Genomic DNA, 22,802 nt, shown 5'->3' on the forward strand with positions numbered 1-22,802 from the left:
ACCTTTACATCTTTTTGTTATTTGAATTGTATTTATCTTTTATAATTCCTATGGAAATTTTTAAAATTAAAATTAAAACTTTTTATATATTAATATGTCCAAATATTATTATTGGTGCCTTTTTAATATACTTTCACAAAATTTATCTTGCTTTATATAATAACCTCAATGGGATAAATTAAATCAATAAAAATATGAAAGCAAAACACATTTTGTCTAATTTGATCGAAGAAATGAATATAGTCTTCCACAACAAAAAAAGAAGAAATTCATTGTCAATTAAAAAAGAGAAGAGAAAAATATTGTTTCAAAGTGTATATCGTACTACAACGGAGGGTATATACCCAATGTCATGTGCATATGACAGAGGAGATACTGAGTAATACATAGATGACGACAGTCCCGTACACGTGACTTTACGGTGGGTTGACCGAGGGTGATCCCAGGTAGAGTACCCCAAGTACTGAAGTAACATTCACGTGTTGTGGCACGAGATCCATTTATCTCCCATCTCAACCACAGACTACATTCAAATATTTTCAATGCTTTATGTGAAATATGTATTACAACGAATCTTATGAAGAAAAAGACCACATTTCATGTAGATTTTTTAATAAATTCTATTTGAGTTAAATCGTTTTCACTAAATTGTTATTATACACGATAAAACACGCATAAGAAATATCATTTTTTGTATGTAAACATTTTTTGTTTGTAACTTTAACGATACCGAATTATAGCGCTGTAATCGCTGCTTCCAATTATAGGAATTTACATAAATTTGAAATCATTGCAAAGCAATATTTAATATTAAAATTTATACTATAATAGCAATGATAAAATTAAATACAAGAAATTGAAGGAAAAGATCAGATACTATGTTCAACTAATATATGTACATATATGCACATACATATATAATTCACTGGAATGTATAAGTCACCTTAATGAATAACAAATCTTGCAAATTTTCTATTTGAACATTTCTTCTACTCAAATTATTCATGCATAGAATAATTGGCTTTTCACTATATCCATCGTGAATAGCTAGGTATGAACTAGATGTAGACCGCCGCACAATGCATTGCATTTGAATCATGGTTAGTAGTATGCAATATTACTCATTTGTTCGCTCGCCGTAAACCCATTAAACACGAGTGGAGCTATTCGTTGGTCCGTATATGATCCAATCACTTCCTAACACCCGGGGAATACCCCGAAATTTCACAACCCATCAGACATGCGTGCTGTTTATATTGAAATGTAGTATTCGATAAAATATTGACGTGAATTACTTATTCAATTACAAAATATAAATTATCTATTAACAAAAACTGTCGAAAATGATATTCATTAAAAAAAAAAATGAAAAATTAGCTACAGGTTTAATTTTTAACTACAAAAGTAATATTTTTATCTTATATCGATCGCAACTAAAACAGCAATTAATGAAAGTAGCCATCATTAATAATTTAAATTCCAAGATTCTTAACAATCGTCTCTTACTGGTTGCAGCAAAACGTATTTGAGAACAATTTGATACAAAATTGCCAACTTGGGGGTCTCTGTAACGAATATGATACCTCTAATAACGTTGATTTATACCCGACGGTTCAATTCCAAGGGGATCACAGAATATAAGGGTACAGGTGGTTGGAGAGTTATACGCGGGTTACCTCAGTGCGTGGTTACTTTAAATTGATTGCCATATCCTTTTACACGTACTGGGTTGTCGTGTGGATACGTGTGATATCAACCCCTTGACGGAGAGGAATATATCCGGATCGAAAACACGTAGCACATGAAACTAAATCCAATTTACACCTCCAGAACATTCTGGAGCTATGATTATCATATCGTAATGCGATATTATAACATGCGATATTGCGAAACGTGCAAATCGTAATATAAATAGCTTCATTTTTTTAATACAGAAATTGCGAGAAAAAATGTAACTTTAAAAAAATGAATAAATTTATAAATCAATAAATCATGTATCTTAATACATAAACTGATAAAAAATTTACTTTGTTTTACGTAGAATATCAAATATTTAATCTCATATCAAAAAAGAAAGAAATTTAAATTCTATTTTTGGTCGTTCGTATAATTGTAAATTACAAACAATGAATGAGATATTTAGCATTGCGTGCGATTATTACTAAAAACAAAATATACTTACAAAAACTAACATGATAAAAAATGCAGCAAGATACGTAGTTCTAGCCATCCACATGTTTACAAATCGATAATGTTCTCCGGTCACCACGTTTCTACATAACAAAATTAATATATAATGTTACAGTACTAACATTAAATAATATAAACAAAAAGAAATAAATTTAAATTTATTTACCGTAAAAATCCTTGATTATCTTCATGCTCTGCCAATGTCTTAATACTCGCCATCAGTAGGTCATCATATCCTAAGAGTTCATCAAGTATTAATCTTGAGAAATCATCGCCAAAGCATTTGTCATTAACAGGATCCAAAGTAACAATTTTTACAGGAATGTTTAATCTTTGCCGTGCTACAGGTGATAATCTCAAGAAGCCATATTCTAATGAATATTCTACGATATAACCATCTCCTGAAAAGAGAACAATTTGTTAATAAAATATTTAAAAAATAATTATATGATCATTAAAGTCATTAAATTAGTATTATTTCTGTTCCCAAATTTTTTAAGAATTATGGTATAACTGTACCTGCTCTAACTTCAGAATTTGGATCTTTTAAAGATTGAATAACATCTTCTTTATTAGATTTATTTATATCCTGCCCTATAGTATTATTTTCTGTATTTGTTAATAGTATCTTCTCATCTAAAACCTGGAATGTTAACATTTGAAACACAATTTAACATAAGACATTCCACATATAACATATATTTCATATTTATATAATATATTTACTTCTTTAGTATCTCTGTTCATTTCATTCCATTCCAGTTTAGTAGATAATGAAGGACTTGTTGTAGTGTTAGTAATACTTAAATTTGGATCTTGCGTTTTTCCAGGCACAGCGGCACTTCTAATAACTATTTCTTTTTCAGACAATGTTAAACTGTCGTGATTTTCTTCATTCGATGCATTATTTATATCACGTTCTTCATCAACAGCAGATGGTTCGATATTGATAAATCTGAAGATAAAATAAAAAAGTAAAATACTATATTAATAACTATAATAATATATAATAAGAAAGTTTCATTTTTTCTTTTTTATATATTTTATTCCTCCTTACCCATCTCTAGTTAATATTCCTAAAGCACTAGTTAAGTCATCAACTTTTTCTTGTCGCAGTTTCTCCTCTTTTGCGTAACTCTTTTCTATACTATAATCTTCTCCTCCATTTCTAAGTATCTCAACTCTTAATATACCATCACGAGGCCAATCATCTCTTATATGTTCTAAACAATTAGTTGGTGCTCGTGAAAATACTATGTGAATGTAAGCCAACACAAAAAATGCTGCTATAGCCTAAAATACATAATTTTAAATCTTTTATTAAATTTGAATATATTATTTTTAAATCATAGTTACCTTCAATAAAACTATAAATTCTATAAATCTTCTGACAGGCCGTGGAAATGTTCTGGCATAAGTTAATGCTGCTTTAATAAATATTGCATGGAACAATCTATCCCTTACATTAACTAGTGGGTTTTGATTATTATTATTTCTAGCAGTATTCATATTGTTATTATTTAAGACTGGTCGAGTTGGACTACTTGTGTTATGATTGTTATGTACAGCTGCACCGTTCTGATTATTCGTTATTGGTATTGTAGCACCATCCACTTGTGGCATTTTAAATATTATATAATATTTGTATTTAGTGGATGATGTAATAGCTAATAATTCTGTTTCATACTATTTCTATGTATGAAATCTCTTAAAAAGTGCTTATACATGTCGTGTATGTACATTTCCAAATCAAAGTGAATTCTTAAATATCCTGAAACAAATAATAATGATAATATTAAATTAAAATTATCATATACTATTACATAAATTTGCATATTTTATAAAATTTTCATCTTTTACATAGTTTTTATAAGTTTTTATCTAGAAATATTCATCTTTAACATTAAATTATATACAATTAAAATAGATAATACATAGCATTGTTAAAAACTTATTTTATCTATATGGTTAAAGTTGTATGATACATCTACGATATACATTTAAAAATTTCTTTAGCATTTTATTTCATAATCAATCAACTTGCATACAAGACTGTATAGACACTATATAGAGGGTAATATTACATTTGTATATTATAAACTTTACATATTAAATTTGTTATTAATAATAACAACTACAACTAATGTGGAACATAACCTATAGCACAAATTCTACATGCATCATAACCTATTTGGCAATCGCATTTTTACGTTTCAGATTATGATACTTACAAATATAATAGGATCACTTATGCACAAAATTTCTTTTCAGTTACATCATGATGTCAGATAAATTTTTATTAATTAAGAAAATAAATAAATGTACCAATTACATATTTTGTTATATAATTAAATAATTTAAAAAACGTCAGTAATTACATATCAAAAGGAAATATATACAACGTCATACATTTTATATTTGTTATGAATACATATATATCTCTCTAAATTAATTGTTATTCACCGGACGTGACATTTCGCAGCTGGCACATGAATTCGTAACTTTTTAAGATACAAATCAGCCATATCGTACCTTCTTTAAGCTGAACGTTGTACTACAACGTTGTATTTCTAAAGTTTTATTGTTCTGCTGCGTGTCACTACAGATAATAATAAATTTATAATAATACCGCTTGCAAATATTAACAAATTAATTTTTGTCAAATTGTCACTTCATCATCATATGTTTTGATATTCCACAACTTGTATTATAATAGTCCCCAAATATTACAATATGAAATGTGACCAACATTATAGCATAAATCTTAAAAACTTACCAATGTTTTATTCCCTATTAATTTTTATTCAAACTCTGTTGTTGATCAATCACTAAAAAGACAGCCAATAATACAATATTCATTGATACGTTAATTTTAAATTTAAATGTTTAGATGACAAAAAATATTGTAAAGAAGCATAAAGTTTTGAATAATTTAACAAATATAATACTTTGTAATGGAGCATATAATTAATATAATATCAAAACACTATTAAAAATATACTGTATAATTTTATGTGAATTCATACGAATAAACTACCTTTAAGTAACATATTCAAGGTATAACATAGTGAAGATAAAATCTATTGTTTAATAATATCATCAGTTGCTGCATTATTTACAATTATGAATTCTCCAAGATCACCACAAACTCCTCTCAGTTTTGAATTGAAGAAAATCATTAATGATAGAAATGTCTTAAGTATGCGTAGTCGTATGAAAGGTATGTAATTAATAATTTATGCTTTTATCAAATAATTGTAAAATGTAAAACGTATAATGTTTGTATTTCCAGTTCTCAACAATCTAAATGAACATAATCAAAAGCAATATGAAGAGAAAGAAAAAGATTTAAAGTTTCAAGCTATACATGAAATTTTAACAACAGAAGCTACATATTTAAGGCAATTAGAAATTTTAATGGAGGTATTATTCACATATATTTACAGATATTTGATGACATAAATATCAATGATAAAATAAAACATAAGCATATATGTACTTTTTTCAGTATTTTGTACAACCCATGATAGAAAGAAAGTTATTACATCATAGTTTACTTTCAACATTGTCTGAAAACATAAAGACGTTATATAATGTTAGTGGAGAATTAATAAAAGAACTAAAACAAGATCCAAGAAATATTGCAGGCGCATTTCACAAACTTGCTCCATTCTTTAAATTGTATTCTGTTTATGCTTATGATTATGAACAAATTTTATCAGTACTACAGGTATTTGTTATTACATTAGTTGACTAGTTAAAAATTACTGCTATATAGAAAAATTTCTTGTTTTAGATTAAACAAGAAAATGATACTGAATTTAAAGATTTTATTAGTAAGCAAGAAACAAGACCAGAAGTTGGTAGAAAATTACCTTCAATATTAATTACTCCAATACAAAGGGTACCTAGATACAAACTACTCTTGAGAGAAGTTTTGCAACATACATCTAACAAACATAAAGAATATAATCTTTTACAAGGTAATTGCAAGATAGCATAAAACAATATCATTTCAGTTTCAAGTATTATATACTAAATAAATTGATTATTTTACAGCATGTTTAGTAGAAGTGGAGAAAGCTGCAAGGCATATAAATACCTTCATTGAACAATATGAAGAATCACAAAAATTACTAAGACTTCAAAAATGTATTGTAAACCCAATTAATTTGATAAAACCTGGTAGAAAATTAATCAAGCAAGGATCACTAATGAGAGTCTCTAGACGAGGAAGCTCTGCATATAGAAGATATTTTGTTCTTTTGAATGACATTTTATTATATTGCAAAGGTGATCCACAAAATTCACTGACTGTATGTTGTGTTTTACCATTAAATAAGTGTAAAATTGAATCTGTTTTGAGTGGTGGATTGTTTTGTGTTACTTGTTTAAGTGAGACACTTTTACTTTATTCTGAGAAAGATGATAGTAATTTATGGATAGAAGCAATACAAAATTCTATAAAGAAGGTATTATTGAAAGATAATAACTTCTCTTACTTAAATATTAAATTTAATAACTGATCTATATTATCTTCTCATTTTAGTATGCAGAATGTAGACAAACATTAAGAAAGGATAGCAGTTCAAGAAAACCATTAAGGCATAACAACCTCAATTCATTTCCATCTGAAAATATACCAAGAGTCACTGGTAAAAGAAAGAGATCATACAAAGAAACGGAGGTGTGTATGATACTTTTTGTCAATTTTAACATTTCTTTACTGTAATAAATTTTAAAAGTATATTAAATTAACAGATTAATCTAGATGCATCAAAAATTACATATTTGAAAAAAGATAATGAGACAGATGCAGATATACAATCAAATAATAGCTGTTTGGTACTTCTAAAAAGATTTAAAAGATTTAAAAATGACGATGATTCTAAATATATTACGTCTTGTGAACAAAACATCAATTGTGTAAGTTTTGATATAATGTTTTATAAATATAAAAACGTTGATATTCTATAATTTATATACAATTTCTTTGCAGAAAATTACAGATAAAGAAAATGTACATTTTACAGAATGCAGTACACCATGTTTATCTCCTAATAAGTTTGCAAATTTTAAGCAAGAGTCATCGACACTCAAATCCATCAGTGCGTTCTTTGCATCTCTTGGTTCATCTTTAAAGGAATTCTTTTGGTTTAGGTAATACAGTTTCATGAAATTATTAATAAAATTAACGAAGTAACGAAATGATCTTTTAAAATCCCGATATTTTCCCCTCGACTTTCCTCATGAATTATTTAAACGTCTATACTACTAATAAAATTCAATGTAGTTTATACACATATACATATGTATGTATATTTGAACTAAAAGTAACAAATGTAAAAGAAATAAATAACTAGATATTTATATACAAAAATAAAATAACATATCTTATAGAACAAAAATTACTAATTTAAAATACAGATGCAGCAAATATATTCTTTCTATTCATGATTATTATATAAAAACATACAGTAGGTATTATCATCATATAAATATAATCTTGTGTAAACATAAGTAAGATACAGAAATCCCTAGATAGGACTAGATCTGGCTGAACTAAACGAAGACACTCTGATACCTACAAATGATAAGAGAATTGAATTTTTTATCATACAATTAAGAAAATATCATTTCGAATCCAGGTAGGATAAATTTTTAAGTGTAACATAAAATAAAAAAAAAATAATAGAAATTTATAAAAAAGACAAGTAATGAATAACATAAAATAAGTACTACACATTTTATGTTATACTATTAAAAACAGAGAAAGCAACATTTTTAAATGTTATATTTTATTATCTATCACTTTAATATATTTAAACAATACTTTTTGTCTTTAAATTTATTTGTTAGGGTATATACGAAACTTAAATGAATTTTGTGGTAGGTTATGTTTATGTCGCGTTTAATAAATGAAATCTATATAATAATACAATAAGAAAAGTATTCTTTTAAAACTACGTATAATTATCTGGTTTAAAAGCAATTAAGAAATAATATGTTTAAAGAAAATATAAATAAAATATTAAAAAGATTTTTTTTCCTTTTAACCAAAGTATACATATGTATATATTTGTATATACATATGGTGAAAAGCATTTATTAAAACAAGTAATATTATCAATATATACGTATATTAAAATAACTGCAAGAAAGTTCTTAATTTCATATTCATAAGTAGGATTTAATAATAATAAATTAACTGTATAAAATAAAACTAATGTCTGACATAAAGTTTTACATATTTTAAACATATGTTACATGTAACATTATATTATATTATCATAAAAGTTACTTAAAAATTGTACGTATATTCATATATATGTATATCGCAGATGCTTCTATATTCTTTGATGGAACTAAAAAATTAAAGAATTTATACACTATCATTTTTTACACAAGTAGTAATTGCAATTGAGTATACTTTGATATACATATCTGTGGATTAATATATAATATTTACATTAATTTAAAGTATAACAAAAACTATGTTAATTTAATTTCTTTATTATATAAAAGTAGTATAGATTGTGATCCGAAACCTTTTTAAAATAATTATATGTAAATTTAAATGGGAAAACTGTAATAGAACTTTTCAAAAATTTTGTCCTCTTAATTCTTTTATTTTAAACTATTATTGCATCAAATTTTTTAATTTTATAAGCCATACATAGAATGTAGTTGTATGAAATATGTATGATTTATTATAGCAAACCTATAATATTTTAAACATGAATGGTATAATACCTGAAATGGAACAAATCATTAGTCAACTTGAAAGGGGAACTGTAGTAACAAAATTTTTTTCAAGAAAAAGACCAGAAAAGAAAACTCTTATGATAAGAAGAGAAACTAGACAAATCGTATGGTCACGGAGTGCAACGTTTAGACCATTTGATGGTTCAGGTAAAAATACTTTAGCTTTTGAAGATATTAGTAGATAATTTATAGCAATAACATTATTTTGTAGTTCAAAAGAAACGTTACTAATTTACTAATAAAAATAAAAATTGATTGAAAATGTATAAGAGGACTAACAAATGTGTACTTTTATACATCCAAAAAATAGTTATCCTACAACAATATACAATTGAAATAAATTTTCACCTAACATTTTAGGCACACATTTTGCATGGTTATGAAGATATATCTACAGCAAAAATGGGCAAAATATTATCTGAGGATACTATTTATAGGTCAAAAAGCTGAAGGAAAGGTCCTTGTGAATAATGTATATGGGTGAGTTTATGACAAAGATACAATCTAAATCAGTTAATGACTTGCATCTCATAAGCTTTTATGTACATGTTTTATATCTCATATTAAATTAAACTATTTTTTTTCTGGCCTGGTTATTATCCATTTTGATATTGAATTAAATATACAAATATATATGCATATCTTGGTGGACATTTCCTTCATTTTTGGTCTACAAACAAATCTGCCCATGAATACTGTTGATATATTGGATCAGCCCCATGGGATAGCATGGGTATTTGATTAAACTCAAAGCTTTTATAATAATTATTATGCAATGTTTGCATATATTACAGCAAAACATGCATATGTAACACAATAATTGAAAATATACAAATACTTTCTAAAGCTGCTTTTATTTCTTTAAATGCTTAATGTTTAAAAGCATATTTTTGCACATTATATTAACATACAATATTTTGTGTGCGCGCACACACACACACACAAAATATAATATATATACATATATATATGTATGTAGTTGACATATATTATACTGTATTCTATTTTTGTATTAGATATATTACATACACTACTAAATGCATTAAACAACATTTTGTCATTTGATTTTAGTCGAAATAAGAGAAATCAAAGAAATTAAAGTAGGGAAGCATTCTAAAGATTTTGAGAAGTGGCCAGAAGATGCAAAAAGGATAGAAAATCTTAGATGTTTTGTTGTATATTATGGTTCTGAATTTCGCCTTAAAACTCTTTCAATTTCTGGTAAAATTTATTTTTAAGTTTTTATTTCTTACATAAATATCATTTAAACTATAATTTTACAAGTGGCTGTTTTTATATATTCATTTCAGCTCTCAGTGAAAAAGAATGTGAACTTTGGGTAAAAGGATTACGTCGGTTGGTTCAAGATACTATAAAAGCTCCTTATCCTTTACAAGTTGAAAGATGGCTAAGAAAAGAATTTTATGCAATGGAAAATTCAAGGGAAACGTAAAAAATTATATTTTTATTTAAATTTAAATTTGTTATTTTTGAGATTATTTAATTTGATATTTCATATTTTATAGAGTTACTTTAAAAGATATAAAAGCATTTTTACCTAGAGTTAATTGTAAAACAGCAACAAATAAACTTAGGGAACTTTTTCAAGAAATAGATACAAGAAACAGAAATGAACTTGGCTTTGATGATTTTGTTGCACTTTATCATAAACTCATCTTTGATCAAAGTGTAAGTTTTTTATTTATTAATATGTATTTCTAATATCTATATATGTTGTGTCATCTACTATTTTTGTACTTTTATAGAATCTTACAGATTGGAGTAAATTACTTAATTATTCTAAAACGGGACAGATTGTTACAGTACAAGAGTTCCAAAATTTTTTAATAACTGAACAACAAGATCCTCTAGGAAATAATGAGGTTGAAGTATCATGTTTCATTAGAGACTATTTACAAGATCCTCAAAGAGATGTACAGGAACCGCACTTTACGTTCTCGGAATTTATCGATTTCCTGTTTTCGAAACAAAATTCAATATGGGATTCAAAATATTCGCGAATTTATCAAGATATGACTAAACCTCTTGCACATTATTGGATAGCATCATCACATAATACGTAAGTATGATTTTTCTTTTGTAGAGGAATAAGTATTATAAAAATGAATAGTCCATTTGTATAAAATATAATTGCAGATACTTAATGGGAGATCAAATTAGCAGTGAAAGTAGTTGTCAAGCTTATGTTCGCGCATTAAGAGCTGGATGTAGATGTATAGAACTTGATTGTTGGGATGGGCCAGATGGAATGCCCTTTATTTTTCATGGGCACACACTCACTACAAAGATTAAATTTTTAGATGTCATTAAAACCATCAAAGAGCATGCTTTTGCTACCTCTGAGTAAGTATAACTATATGTCTGTTTAATTTCTTATCTTAAAGGTTAAAATATAAATATATTTCTTGTACAGTTATCCTGTCATTTTATCCATTGAGGATAATTGTACTTTACCACAACAACGTAAAATGGCAATTACAATGCAAGATGTATTTGGCGATATGTTATTAGTTCAACCTGTAGATAAAAATGAAACTTCTTTACCATCACCACATGCACTGAGAAGAAAAATTATATTGAAACATAAAAAACTACCTGATGGCGTAGATGAAACATCATTTCTGATTCGAAATGATGAAAGTAGGCAAGAAATGGATCTTCGAAATACAGTTAAAAATGGCATTCTTTATCTTGAAGATCCCGTTGACAGAGAATGGAATCCACATTTTTTTGTATTAACACAACAGAAACTATTCTACACAGATACATTTTCTAGAACCCAAGAAACTGAACACGATGATGATGAAGAAACTGTAGTTCGACGACCGACTGATGTATGTATGCGTAGTAAAAGAGATATTGAGTGAAATTTTGGAATTTTATTGTATTATATTTATAATCGATTATAATACAGGGAGTACCGAATGACGAATTACATTTTGGAGAAAAATGGTTTCACGGTAAATTAGCAAGAGGAAGAGAAGAAGCAGAAGAATTACTACGACGTTATTCGCACCTCGGTGATGGCACATTTTTAGTTAGACAGTGTGTTACATTTGTGGGCGATTACTGTCTTTCATTTTGGCGCAAAGGAAAAGTAAATCATTGCCGTATTAAACTGAAACAAGAAATGGGTCAAACACAATATTATCTGATTGATACAAATTGTTTTGATAGTTTATATAGTTTAATTACACATTATCGCAATCATCCATTAAGAAGTCAAGTAAGAATAAACAAAATTAAAAATTGCAATTAAATCTGATATCATAGTTCTATTAATTAACAACTTTTTGATGAAATAAATAGGAATTTTTAATCACGCTTCAAGAACCTGTTCCACAACCAAACAAACACGAAGAAAAAGAATGGTGGCATGCTGAATGTACTCGAACTCTAGCCGAAGAAATGTTAAAACGAATTCCTACAGATGGTGCATTTTTAGTGAGACCAAGTGAAAAAGAAAGCAATTCTTATGCTATATCTTTTAGGTAAAATTTTTGAAAGTATTAATTATTTCTTAAAATAACATTTTTTAAATCTACTTTTACTATGTTACAGAGCAGAGAAAAAAATTAAGCATTGTAGGATTAAACTAGAAGGACGTTTATATACTATTGGTACTGTACAATTTGAAAGTTTGGTTGAATTAGTTAATTATTATGAAAGGCACCCGTTATATAAAAAAATTAAATTAAGCCATCCTGTAAATCAAGATGTTATTAGAAAGATGGAATTGGTAGCGTATTTTACATTTTTATTTATTAAGTTATACTTTCTGATCTTATCGAATCGCTTCATTACATTCAGGATATAGATGATGGATCTGTTTATGGCATTCCCGGTTATATGGACCCTACTAGTTTTACGTCAAAAGTAAGTTATAGTAATAAAAGAATAACATATACGAAATATATAAGACATTTAATTTACTTTAAAGGTGACTGTAAAAGCTATATATGATTATAAAGCAAGGAGGGATGATGAATTAACATTAGTAAAACATGCTATAATAACAAATGTACATCGACAAAGTGGTGGTTGGTGGCGAGGAGATTACGGCGGTAAAAGGCAACATTGGTTTCCCGCTAGTTACGTGGAAGAAATAAAACCGCAAGAAAGCCAAGGAGATGTAAGTAATTTACAGGTTATGATCTCAAATATTATCATTAAATATAGTTATATCTTATCTTATTTTTGCTTTCAGTCAGCAGATTCTATGATGTTTGGTAGCCTACAAAAAGGCTCATTAGACATTATGGGTGCTGTGGTTGAATTAAGAGTAGGAGGTCGATCTGGATTAGAATGGATACTAAGAATACAAAATCCTAGTATGTGTTCAGTATTTGAAGTAGCAACTTCATCAAAAGATACAGCACTAGAATGGATGTCCAGTATTAAAGAAACTGCACAAAATGCCAGTGTTAGAGTAAATACATAAGCTTCCTTGTTTTTAAAACATTACCTAATAACATTTCAATTTAAATAACCAATTACATTGTTAAATGCATTCTAATTTTTTTTAGGAAAATCAACACAAAGAAATGGAACGTGCATGGAGAATAGCTAAAGAAATGTCTAATCTAATAGTTTATTGTAGATCCGTTGCATTTAATTTAGACAGAATAAAAACAAAAGGTTTTGTATTTAATGAAATGAGTAGCTTCCCTGAGACAAAAGCTGAGAAACTTATGTGTCAGCAAGAAAACAAGTTTTTTATAAAATATCATCAGGTGGAACAATATAAAATTACAATAGACTTAATTTTCTAGTTAGAAGACAAGAATGTTTACAATTATAATTTTGTAGATTCAATTTAGCAGAGTATATCCAAAAGGACAACGTATCGATTCATCAAATTATAATCCTGTGCCAATGTGGAATGCTGGTTGTCAGATGGTAGCACTGAATTATCAAACTGGTGATAAATCAATGCAACTTAATCAAGCAAAATTTAAAGAAAACGGCAGTTGTGGTTATATTTTAAAACCGGAATTCATGTTTAGAGATGATTTTAATCCGTATGATAAAAACTGTTTACATGAAATAGAATCACTTAAGTTTTCTTTAAAAGTTATTGGTGCAAGACATTTAATTAGATCAGGAAGAGGTATAGCTAGCCCTTTCATTGAAATTGAAATTATAGGAGCTGATTTTGATTCTGGTATAAAATTAACAACAAGAACAATACGTAAGTATGAAAATGTGATATTGTGATTAAATATTTCGATACATAGACAATGGTAAAATTAATATTATAGCTGATAATGGATTTAATCCCACGTGGAATGAATCTTGCGAGTTCGAAGTTTTTAATCCAAACTTCGCCTTCATACGATTCGTTGTGCAGGATGAAGATATGTTCGGTGATAGTAATTTTATTGGACAAGCCACTTATTCTGTATGTATAAAGTGTCTACAATTTTTAGATTACTAAATGAATATTTTACTATTATTTAATACACTTCTATATTTAGGTCCGATGTTTACGACCAGGATATAGAAGCATCCCATTAAAAAATAATTATAGTGAAGATCTTGAACTCGCATCATTATTGGTACATCTTCGAATTACATCTTCAGCAGTAAGTATAACATTTCATTATTATTTATTTCTATTACCTTGTTAAATATATTTCTATATTACAAATAATTATTGTAGACACATTCACATAGTTTGTGAAACCAAGACTAAATTACAGACTTTAAGGTATTTGATACATAACCAGAGATGGAAAAAGGTAAACGTTCAAAATTTACATTTCTTCATAAAGTAGTTCTTACATTTATGTATATAGCATTATATAATATGAATCCTATCATTTCAGATTATTATTTAACATAAATACTATTACATGAAATATTTTAATCAAAATCAAAAGTTAACTGAAATATTATTATAAAACAGACTGGTTATCTACAAGGATTGAAATCTTCAAATTGGAATATTGATTCCAATCATTGGATTATGAAGGAATATACTTTTCTTTTTGTAACCAATTACATAGGTAATTTAAAGACATTATATGCTATGTATAATATAAACAAAGTAGCTATTACAGTATTGAAAAAGTAATAGATATTAAACATAGTCGAATATGAGAAAACGCAATATCTTTAAAAACGTGACATATTAATAAGATGAGATTAAAAAAAAAATCTTTATTATATGTAAAAAGATCATTGTGATTTAGTATAGACTATCTTTATACTTTTTATGTAAAGAGTAACAAATCAGGCACTGACATATCGAGATACATCTTCAAGTTGTATTATATCACTTCTTTTATTCAGACAAAAAAAGTAGATACGAATAACGAGGCCTTCAGCTATGATATATTTTAGACTGAATCAATATGTACAATACGCTTCTAATTCTTTTAATTAGAATGGTGTTTTCATATTAATACTATTTATTTATTGTTTCAAAGCTATATAATTTTAATTTAGTAATATAGTATATAAAAAAAACTAAACGATGAGAGGCTCATATATACATGTGTATTGCCTTTCATGTAAAATCATAAACTTTGGGCTATATAAAATGAGATATAAATATACTTATTGAAGTAATATATCATGAAGTTACGTATTCAGTAATAGTATTGGAAACCAGAAAAAAAATATTTCTAAATACAATTAATTAAACTTACACACTTATTAAGAAATATTACAATAAGCATGTTATATCTCATTTATATGTTATATATTTTATATTCCTAACATTTTTTTATCATCGTTCCTATTGATACAAACTTTTATATTTAAAAATAATATTACTATAAACTACTTGTTAGAAACAAGGAAATAGTAATGGAAGTTTTTGATATAATTTTATATAGTATATTAACCTTTTCGCTATTGCCGTTTAAGGAAAAAGTCTTTATTCATTTTATACATATACATGGGAAATGATACGTAAAAAGTCTAAGCGGCTTTTAGAATGCGTTACATATTTGTGATGCGTGGTAGCGAAAAGGTTAAGTATATTATTTGTATACTTCATGACTTTTATGTTTTACATTATAATTAAATAATATTCTATTGTTTAGTAATTTTAATAGAAATTTAATTAAAAAAATATAATTTTTTGTATAATTTCTTGTTTTTATAAGGATATGTTATACTTATAATAATATTTCACTAATATGTCTTCATTTTGTAATAGTTAATTTAAATATACAATAACAATAACGCTATTGATTAAATCAGCTTCCTGAAATCACATACATGATTAAAATGATAAATTATTCTAATACCACATGCATATTAAAGATATATACATATATATATTCGGTATAATTAAATACTATGTACACAAACAATTCATAAAAATGAAGAATAAAATATAGAATTTCCTTAATATGAAATCAAATTTAATTTTAGTAACTTTAAGTACTAACTGTAGAACTATTTTTCATATATATTAAGTGCATTAATGCTGAAAAAGATAATTACATTCTTCCTTATTTTTATATATTTAATGAAATTCATTCCTTAATTAATCTATTTTATATATAGCCATGTAGTCTTAATCACATATAGTTATATAGTCTTAACATAATCTTTTAACTATGAGTTTCTTTCAGAAAGTTTCTCTCTGTTATTGCCTAATATATGTAAAAAATAATTAATGTAGAAATTAAAAGAAACGATTTATGAAGTATACACTTTATTAGATGAAATGTATCAAAAAATAACACCATATATATTTATTAATTCTAAATGTAGAATTCTGCATAACTGAAAAATGTAAAATATTTTGTTATGGATAACTTATTCATATAGGGAATTTTTAAGATATAATAGATATGAAATTCTGATTTATGTTTTTTTTAACTTCAGTTGTAAACAAGTTACAAACTATTCTTAAGATATTCATCAAACAAAAATAGAGCTACAGAATGATCATTTCCAGTTAATAAATTCTTCAAATCATTTATATAGCCGGCTAAATCTCGAACACGATCAGCCTGTGGTTCTATGAATCTCTCTTCAACATAATGAGCAACACCAGCATCGTTTATCTTATCATTCTTTGTAATGTCATGATGTATATTCAAGGCTTTATTTGCAAGCTCCTTTTGTCTGTCAAGTGCTTTGGCTAAACTGTGAAGTTCATTCAATTCATATGTTACTTTTCGTTCGTAAGTCTAAAAAAAAAAAAAGATATAAAACATTAACAAATTTTGACATCTTTGTCTCTTTTTATGTTATACAATATATGAATTATAAAGTGCAACAATCAACATACAGGTTCCATCAAGTGTGGTGGTTGATTGAAGTCCACTGTGTCACCTCGTTTAGTAACATATTTGATTATGTTAATTGCATCCTCCCACAATTCATCAGAAAATTTACGATATAATTTCTTAAATCCATGACGTTGATCTTCATAATTTCCAAAATAACTAGACATTAGCAAAAATTCGAAGCTAACTCTAATATTAGCATTTGCATATGATTGAAGATCAATCAGAGGATGTCTTTCAATATGTCCATATTTTGCATTACAGTTTAACATTGATTTTCCATCTAAAAATTTAAATATTAATATATTTATAAGCACAAAGAAATTTCAATAGAGGTATGAGTCTTTAAAATATTAAATATTTCTATATCACCTTTGGGTATTGGGTCACATACTGCTAGTGAATCATCATAGCATGTATCTTCAGCAGCAGCAACTGCCAGAAGAATGGATAATATTCCAAAGAACAACATGTTTTCTGCAATTTTAGATAATAAATAAAATATTGAATATTTGTACTATTTAAATATAAGAGATCAAGTATCTAATATTATTTTAATTTATCTAAAATTGTTAAAATCCATTTTTATTTCTAATATCAGTTTATTAAGGAATTATAATCTTAATAATTTTAGTAACTTCAAAGTATATTACAAATGCGTGATTACTGATAACGACATTAAATTTTAAATAGTATGTGTAACTAATTTCACACTTATAAGAATATACTAAATTAATAACTGAAAAGCGACAATAAAGATGTACGATAGCCCAGTTACGAATAGAATATTGAATACGGCTCAACTTAAGATACAAAATAAATGATGTGGATTCGCACATATAATACGTGTACGTCACGCGCCTATAATATACAAAGAAAAATTTATATTATCAATAGATATCAAACGCTGTACATCGGTATTTTCGTCATTACATTTACAAATGCGCAGTATCTCATATATCAAATGATAATGAAATAACATGTAATTAAAAATTTTTCGTTATTGCATTAATTTTATCTTCTATTTATACTATATAAATATTTGTACATTAATAAATGAGATTGAAATTGCTTATATTCACATACCTGATCAAATAATGTGCTTGTACAAAGGAAGGAAACGTGAATACTCTCGCTTCGACGTTCTTCCAACAATGAACGTTGAAGAACCGTGTTCGTTGGTAGTTTTCACACAGTCATAGTCAGCTGATAGGTAGGACGCATGCGTGATAGAAAGGGGATAGAAAATTCCAGTTAGTCCCCGTCGTCTACTTACGAATGATACGCATTTGTTGGTCAATTATTAAATAATCGATGATCGTACATCGTGTTTAGTTCACATACGTTCTTTTATCTAGCTTCACTAAAAGCAGCCTTCTATACCAGTGCGTATAAAGGTTGCTCCCGAAAAGTAAAATTATAAGTGCTCTCGCGATTTTTCAAATTCTAGCCTCTGAAAGAATTCAACAATGAAGCTGATTTATATTTTCCTCGTCACTTTTCTTTGCATCAATGGATCGCTGGGAAATAAACTTCAATGTAAGTCTATTATTTATCTTACAATGTTTGTTTTAGATACTCTTTTGACATTTTTATGTAAAAACATCGATTAAGGTTAGCATGGTATTTCCTAACAGATTCCATTGTGATTTCTTATCCTCTCCATTTTTAAGTCCGTATTGTCCTTGGACAAACTGTTTTATATTTCCTAAAAAGATGCTAAACATACAGGTACGGTGTATTTACTAATTTTGATATGTTTTAATTAGCACCTAATAATACAGCGAAATAATATATATATATAATTATAATCTGTTCGTGTCGTGATGCAACAACTTAATGCGTATATGTATTCCTCGTAAACAACTTCTTTTCCTTAAAATGTAACATATGTAAGTAAGACATATTGTACATTATTTTCTTTAATTCGTGTTTTATTTAATGTAAAATTTCGAATAGCAATATTAAAAGTTAAATAACATTAGCTTTAAATATTAGTGTCCTCAAATTATAAACATTATCAATTACCTCTACTTTCTATGTTTTAATATATTAATTTTCATGTAATATTATTTTTCTGTTATTGTGAAAGAACATAATTTTACATATTGCAATGTGTTTAGACAATCAATATCATTGTTAATATTTAAGGTTCTCAACATTATCGTATATAAGAGACTATTCTTCGCATGTATAAACATTGCCAGAAATATATATTATATATTGTGAAAATGATTATGATGCCTATAATATAAATTTTTTAATTTCCTCATTCATTGGATTATTTATCATGTTACATGTACTTTTATTGTATATTTATGTTCTTTGAAATAAATATGTATTTCAGATAATTTAACATTATTTTTATGTATAAAATTTTTATACTTTGTATGTTTTATATCTTATATATTTTATATTATACTCTTTATATTCTTAATATTTTCTTAACCTAATTAAAAGTTATTACTTTATATGAATGAACAGAGATAAAATATTTCAATGTACATCATTATTGAAAATCCATGATCAATATTACTATTGTACATATAACTAAAAAGAAAATTATTCTATATTACGTGCAAAATACATTACTAAAATAATATAACAATTAGAGCCAGTAATTATACTATAATAAAATTAAATTTGACTATATAAGTTCTATATACCCTTCATTATTATGTTACATTTTATGTATTTATTTGTAATAATTTATCTTGAAAATTAATTATTTTTTTGTATTAAAAAAATATTTGATACATAATTTTCTAAGCTTCAGAACAAGCTAATAGACTTTCATGATTCTAGACTGTTAATTACTAAGTATTATGGACTATCTTATTTGTACAATGATAACACTTGATAAGCTTTACGTGACAATGTAAACGTATTGATTACTGCATGTTCTAAAGTCCACATTAGATATAAATGTGTACTGTACATTGTTCTGAGAACACAGATAATTTAATCTAACCTGCTTTACATCATTGACTTCATTCTCTAATATCACAAACTGGTTTTTGTTTCAGCCTTAAATAAAAGCTTTTAGCACTTATTCTAATTTTATGATAATTATTTTTTTACTAGTTTCATTTCTATCTACTATAGTATATATGTTGTTTATATTAATACATCAGAATGCATGTATTATATCAGAAAAATTAAAAATAATATTCAAAGTTAGATACTAACAAAATAATGGCAATTGAAGTAATTTGTAGCTAACTATATATTTTTATAATTATAAAAGATATGAGAATATAATCTTATCCTAAGTGTATACAAGATTTCATTAGATTTGATAAATTATATGTGATCATTGCTTTATTATCTATTTATGATTTCAATAAGTAATATATCTACAGTATTGTGAAATGTTACAATAGTATTTCAACATATTTTGTAAAAAATGTTATATATAGTTTTTTTAATATCGTTTATTACTTTTAGCTGTTTTTGTTTCTTTATGTATCATTTAAGATTTTAATAAAATATATATTATGTATTTTTATCATTAATAAATACTTAATTAATACTTGTAGGTACATCCAGATCTGTATTTGATATACCAAAGAATTGGACGCAAATGGCTAATTTATGCATAAATGAATTGAAAGCTCAAGTGAATACTGAGATTAATGCTGCTATGACTTATCTTGCAATGGTAATTGCATTTTTTCATTGTTTTACAATGTATTTTGTTAAGAAATATTATATTTATACATTCTTCTTTATTTTAGGGTGCTCATTTTGCTCGTGATACAATTAATCGTCCAGGATTTAGCAAGTTTTTCTTTGATTCTGCCAGTGAAGAAAGAGAACATGCAATAAAAATTATTGAATATCTGTTAATGCGTGGTCACTTAACAGACGATGTTAGCAAACTCTTGGACATCAGTTCGGTGTGCATTTAGAACTAATTTATTATAAATATAATTTTATTTTAATTTATGTTTTATAATGTACAATTTAATCATATAATTAAAAATATACAAATATTGCTTTTAGCTGGGACCATTGCGCGAGACCTGGAGTAACGGTGTTGAAGCTCTAAAGAAAGCTCTTGAATTAGAAACTGATGTTACAAAAAAGATTCGCAATATTATCAAACACTGTGAAAAGTCAAAAGACAACAGCTTCAATGACTATCATGTAAGTTATATTGCAAAAAAATGCATGTGATTACAATCTTAAATTTATTTCATTGTTCCAAATTGATTAATTTCAGTTGGTGGACTACCTCACTGAAGAATTTCTAACTGAACAATACAAAGGTCAACGTGATCTTGCAGGAAAAATTTCAACTTTGGGCAAAATGATGGCAACAAATGGAGTATTAGGAGAATTCCTGTTTGATAAGAAACTTTTGAATAATGAAATTTAATTTGTACTTGAAATAACAAAAATTTTACTCCAACATTGCATATGAAATTATGGCCATATTTAGAATGAAGTATGTATATTAGGTGCAAACGATAGAGTCCGGTTGTAAATTAAAACTTTAAAAAGAAACACCCATTGATATAATCGCATCTAGGACCGTACGCATTTTCTACAGGTAATTTAAATGTTGAACTGCGAACGTTATTTGTAAATTACTATTTCATTTAAAATCTTTGTAATCAAAACTATATAGCAATAAGTATCTATTACTTCTTACACAATAACGATTGATGTATTAATAAAAGTTAACATGTAGTTAAAGATTAAGACATATACTTTTGAAAGGAATAGTTTCAAATTGATATCGTACGGTCTTACAAGAAACTCGATACTTCGATATTTGAAACGTATAAATTTTAGTTCATCACTAAAATTTATAATTTTACGACTGCGCTATATCGTTTCCACTTACAGTAACTTAGTTTTATTAAATTTTAAGTTAGTATCAAAGATATAAATTGTGTTCTATATAAAATATTTTTCTAAATGTGGTCTGTAATATAGACATATAAGAAATCCTGTTTACAAATGTTTGTTAAACTATAATAAATATATTACTCTTACCAAATAAATGAATATTTTAAAATTCATACAAAACAATACACATTTTGTCCATTTTTCCTAGTAAAATATAAAATTGCTATTAAAATATAAAAAGTACTTTTATTTTGATAGTTTATATGTTAACCTACAACAACAAATTTTTAATTCTTATAAAGGAACTGTTCTCATTTATCACAATCGTAATCGTGATGCACAAATGTACATTAATACATTATGTTAAAAATTTGTTTATATTTCCCAAAATATTACATCCGTTTATATTAACACATATAAACACTATGATATATCGTATTTCATATTTTAGTTTAAATTAATGATACTAAAAGTAATATATAAATATTAATTATTAATTTAGTACTAAAATTTGATTTTTATCAAATTTTATTGTTATTATTTACTTATAAAAGAGCCATACATTTATTTCACATTCTTAATATTTATATAAATAGGATCTGTGTAAAAAATGTATATCAAAAATGTAATTTTGTTATGTTTAGTTATTAATATAATTTAATATTAATTTGAAGTTATTGAATTTTTTGGTCCTTACAGATCTTATAATACGTAGCG

At 26.3% G+C, this 22,802-nt stretch overlaps 5 protein-coding genes across 10 annotated transcripts in view; 3 read left to right on the top strand and 2 right to left on the bottom strand.

Moving 5' to 3' along the window:
* LOC139992931 (membralin) overlaps positions 1-4,894 on the bottom strand; it is a 65,663-nt gene extending 60,769 nt beyond the window's left edge. For 2 of the 5 annotated variants that reach the window (XM_072014248.1, XM_072014247.1), the window contains exons 1-7: positions 4,723-4,880; positions 3,547-3,961; positions 3,248-3,483; positions 2,917-3,145; positions 2,710-2,833; positions 2,357-2,591; positions 2,183-2,273 (exon numbers count right to left, since the gene is read on the bottom strand). In XM_072014248.1, coding sequence (XP_071870349.1) covers positions 2,183-2,273; positions 2,357-2,591; positions 2,710-2,833; positions 2,917-3,145; positions 3,248-3,483; positions 3,547-3,813 — 1,182 coding nt within the window. In that variant the 5' untranslated portion in view covers positions 3,814-3,961; positions 4,723-4,880. Of the gene's footprint in view, positions 1-2,182; positions 2,274-2,356; positions 2,592-2,709; positions 2,834-2,916; positions 3,146-3,247; positions 3,484-3,546; positions 3,962-4,515; positions 4,629-4,653; positions 4,674-4,722 lie in introns of those variants that run through there. The other 3 variants (XM_072014244.1, XM_072014245.1, XM_072014246.1) reach the window with 3 other exon arrangements.
* Positions 4,895-4,908: 14 nt separating this feature from the next.
* Positions 4,909-7,406, top strand: LOC139992937 (putative protein tag-52). The gene is made up of 8 exons (XM_072014253.1): positions 4,909-5,410; positions 5,483-5,613; positions 5,699-5,920; positions 5,987-6,173; positions 6,250-6,662; positions 6,740-6,877; positions 6,952-7,116; positions 7,190-7,406. The coding sequence occupies exons 1-8, from the start codon at positions 5,314-5,316 to the stop codon at positions 7,352-7,354; spliced, it is 1,518 nt and encodes a 505-aa protein (XP_071870354.1). The 5' UTR covers positions 4,909-5,313; the 3' UTR covers positions 7,355-7,406.
* A 526-nt stretch (positions 7,407-7,932) lies between these two features.
* On the top strand, positions 7,933-15,884 carry Sl (small wing phospholipase C gamma 1). 2 transcript variants are annotated; one of them, XM_072014680.1, is made up of 20 exons: positions 7,933-8,079; positions 8,907-9,102; positions 10,027-10,176; positions 10,266-10,404; positions 10,482-10,644; positions 10,722-11,035; positions 11,113-11,319; positions 11,390-11,810; positions 11,891-12,202; positions 12,286-12,467; positions 12,538-12,715; positions 12,787-12,852; positions 12,917-13,108; positions 13,184-13,405; positions 13,503-13,709; positions 13,786-14,167; positions 14,238-14,377; positions 14,454-14,561; positions 14,639-14,717; positions 14,805-15,884. In XM_072014680.1, the coding sequence occupies exons 1-19, from the start codon at positions 8,068-8,070 to the stop codon at positions 14,657-14,659; spliced, it is 3,612 nt and encodes a 1,203-aa protein (XP_071870781.1). In that variant the 5' UTR covers positions 7,933-8,067; the 3' UTR covers positions 14,660-14,717; positions 14,805-15,884. The 2 variants fall into 2 exon arrangements, with proteins under 2 accessions (XP_071870781.1, XP_071870782.1); XM_072014681.1 differs by lacking the exon at positions 7,933-8,079 and adding an exon at positions 9,316-9,435 and having other exon boundaries at positions 8,963-9,102.
* A 747-nt stretch (positions 15,885-16,631) lies between these two features.
* Fer2lch (ferritin 2 light chain) lies at positions 16,632-18,452 on the bottom strand. The gene is made up of 4 exons (XM_072014684.1): positions 18,315-18,452; positions 17,601-17,705; positions 17,231-17,511; positions 16,632-17,129 (listed from the first exon to the last, which is right to left on the bottom strand). Exons 2-4 carry the CDS (start codon positions 17,698-17,700, stop codon positions 16,833-16,835), a joined length of 678 nt encoding a protein of 225 aa, XP_071870785.1. The 5' UTR covers positions 17,701-17,705; positions 18,315-18,452; the 3' UTR covers positions 16,632-16,832.
* A 76-nt stretch (positions 18,453-18,528) lies between these two features.
* Fer1hch (ferritin 1 heavy chain) lies at positions 18,529-22,240 on the top strand. Its single transcript, XM_072014686.1, has 5 exons — positions 18,529-18,767; positions 20,768-20,889; positions 20,966-21,127; positions 21,234-21,377; positions 21,454-22,240. The coding sequence occupies exons 1-5, from the start codon at positions 18,698-18,700 to the stop codon at positions 21,607-21,609; spliced, it is 654 nt and encodes a 217-aa protein (XP_071870787.1). The 5' UTR covers positions 18,529-18,697; the 3' UTR covers positions 21,610-22,240.
* The last annotated feature ends 562 nt before the right edge of the window (positions 22,241-22,802 follow it).

Source organism: Bombus fervidus, chromosome 12 (assembly GCF_041682495.2).
Source record: "Bombus fervidus isolate BK054 chromosome 12, iyBomFerv1, whole genome shotgun sequence".
NCBI lineage: Eukaryota > Metazoa > Arthropoda > Insecta > Hymenoptera > Apidae > Bombus > Bombus fervidus.

Bases quoted from the DNA above. Each gene is read 5' to 3' on its own strand.
- LOC139992937 (XM_072014253.1), top strand. From the start codon at position 5,314: ATGAATTCTCCAAGATCACCACAAACTCCTCTCAGTTTTGAATTGAAG. The intron at 5,614-5,698 runs GTATTATTCACA...TACTTTTTTCAG, and splicing joins AATTAGAAATTTTAATGGAG to TATTTTGTACAACCCATGAT. The intron at 6,174-6,249 runs GTAATTGCAAGA...ATTATTTTACAG, and splicing joins AGAATATAATCTTTTACAAG to CATGTTTAGTAGAAGTGGAG.
- Sl (XM_072014680.1), top strand. The intron at 12,203-12,285 runs GTAAGAATAAAC...TGAAATAAATAG, and splicing joins ATCATCCATTAAGAAGTCAA to GAATTTTTAATCACGCTTCA. The intron at 14,562-14,638 runs GTAAGTATAACA...TAATTATTGTAG, and splicing joins TTCGAATTACATCTTCAGCA to ACACATTCACATAGTTTGTG.
- Fer2lch (XM_072014684.1), bottom strand. From the start codon at position 17,700: ATGTTGTTCTTTGGAATATTATCCATTCTTCTGGCAGTTGCTGCTGCT. The intron at 17,512-17,600 runs GTGATATAGAAA...TTAAATTTTTAG, and splicing joins ATGTGACCCAATACCCAAAG to ATGGAAAATCAATGTTAAAC. The intron at 17,130-17,230 runs GTATGTTGATTG...TTTTTTTTTTAG, and splicing joins CACCACACTTGATGGAACCT to ACTTACGAACGAAAAGTAAC.
- Fer1hch (XM_072014686.1), top strand. From the start codon at position 18,698: ATGAAGCTGATTTATATTTTCCTCGTCACTTTTCTTTGCATCAATGGA. The intron at 18,768-20,767 runs GTAAGTCTATTA...TAATACTTGTAG, and splicing joins GCTGGGAAATAAACTTCAAT to GTACATCCAGATCTGTATTT. The intron at 20,890-20,965 runs GTAATTGCATTT...TCTTTATTTTAG, and splicing joins CTATGACTTATCTTGCAATG to GGTGCTCATTTTGCTCGTGA.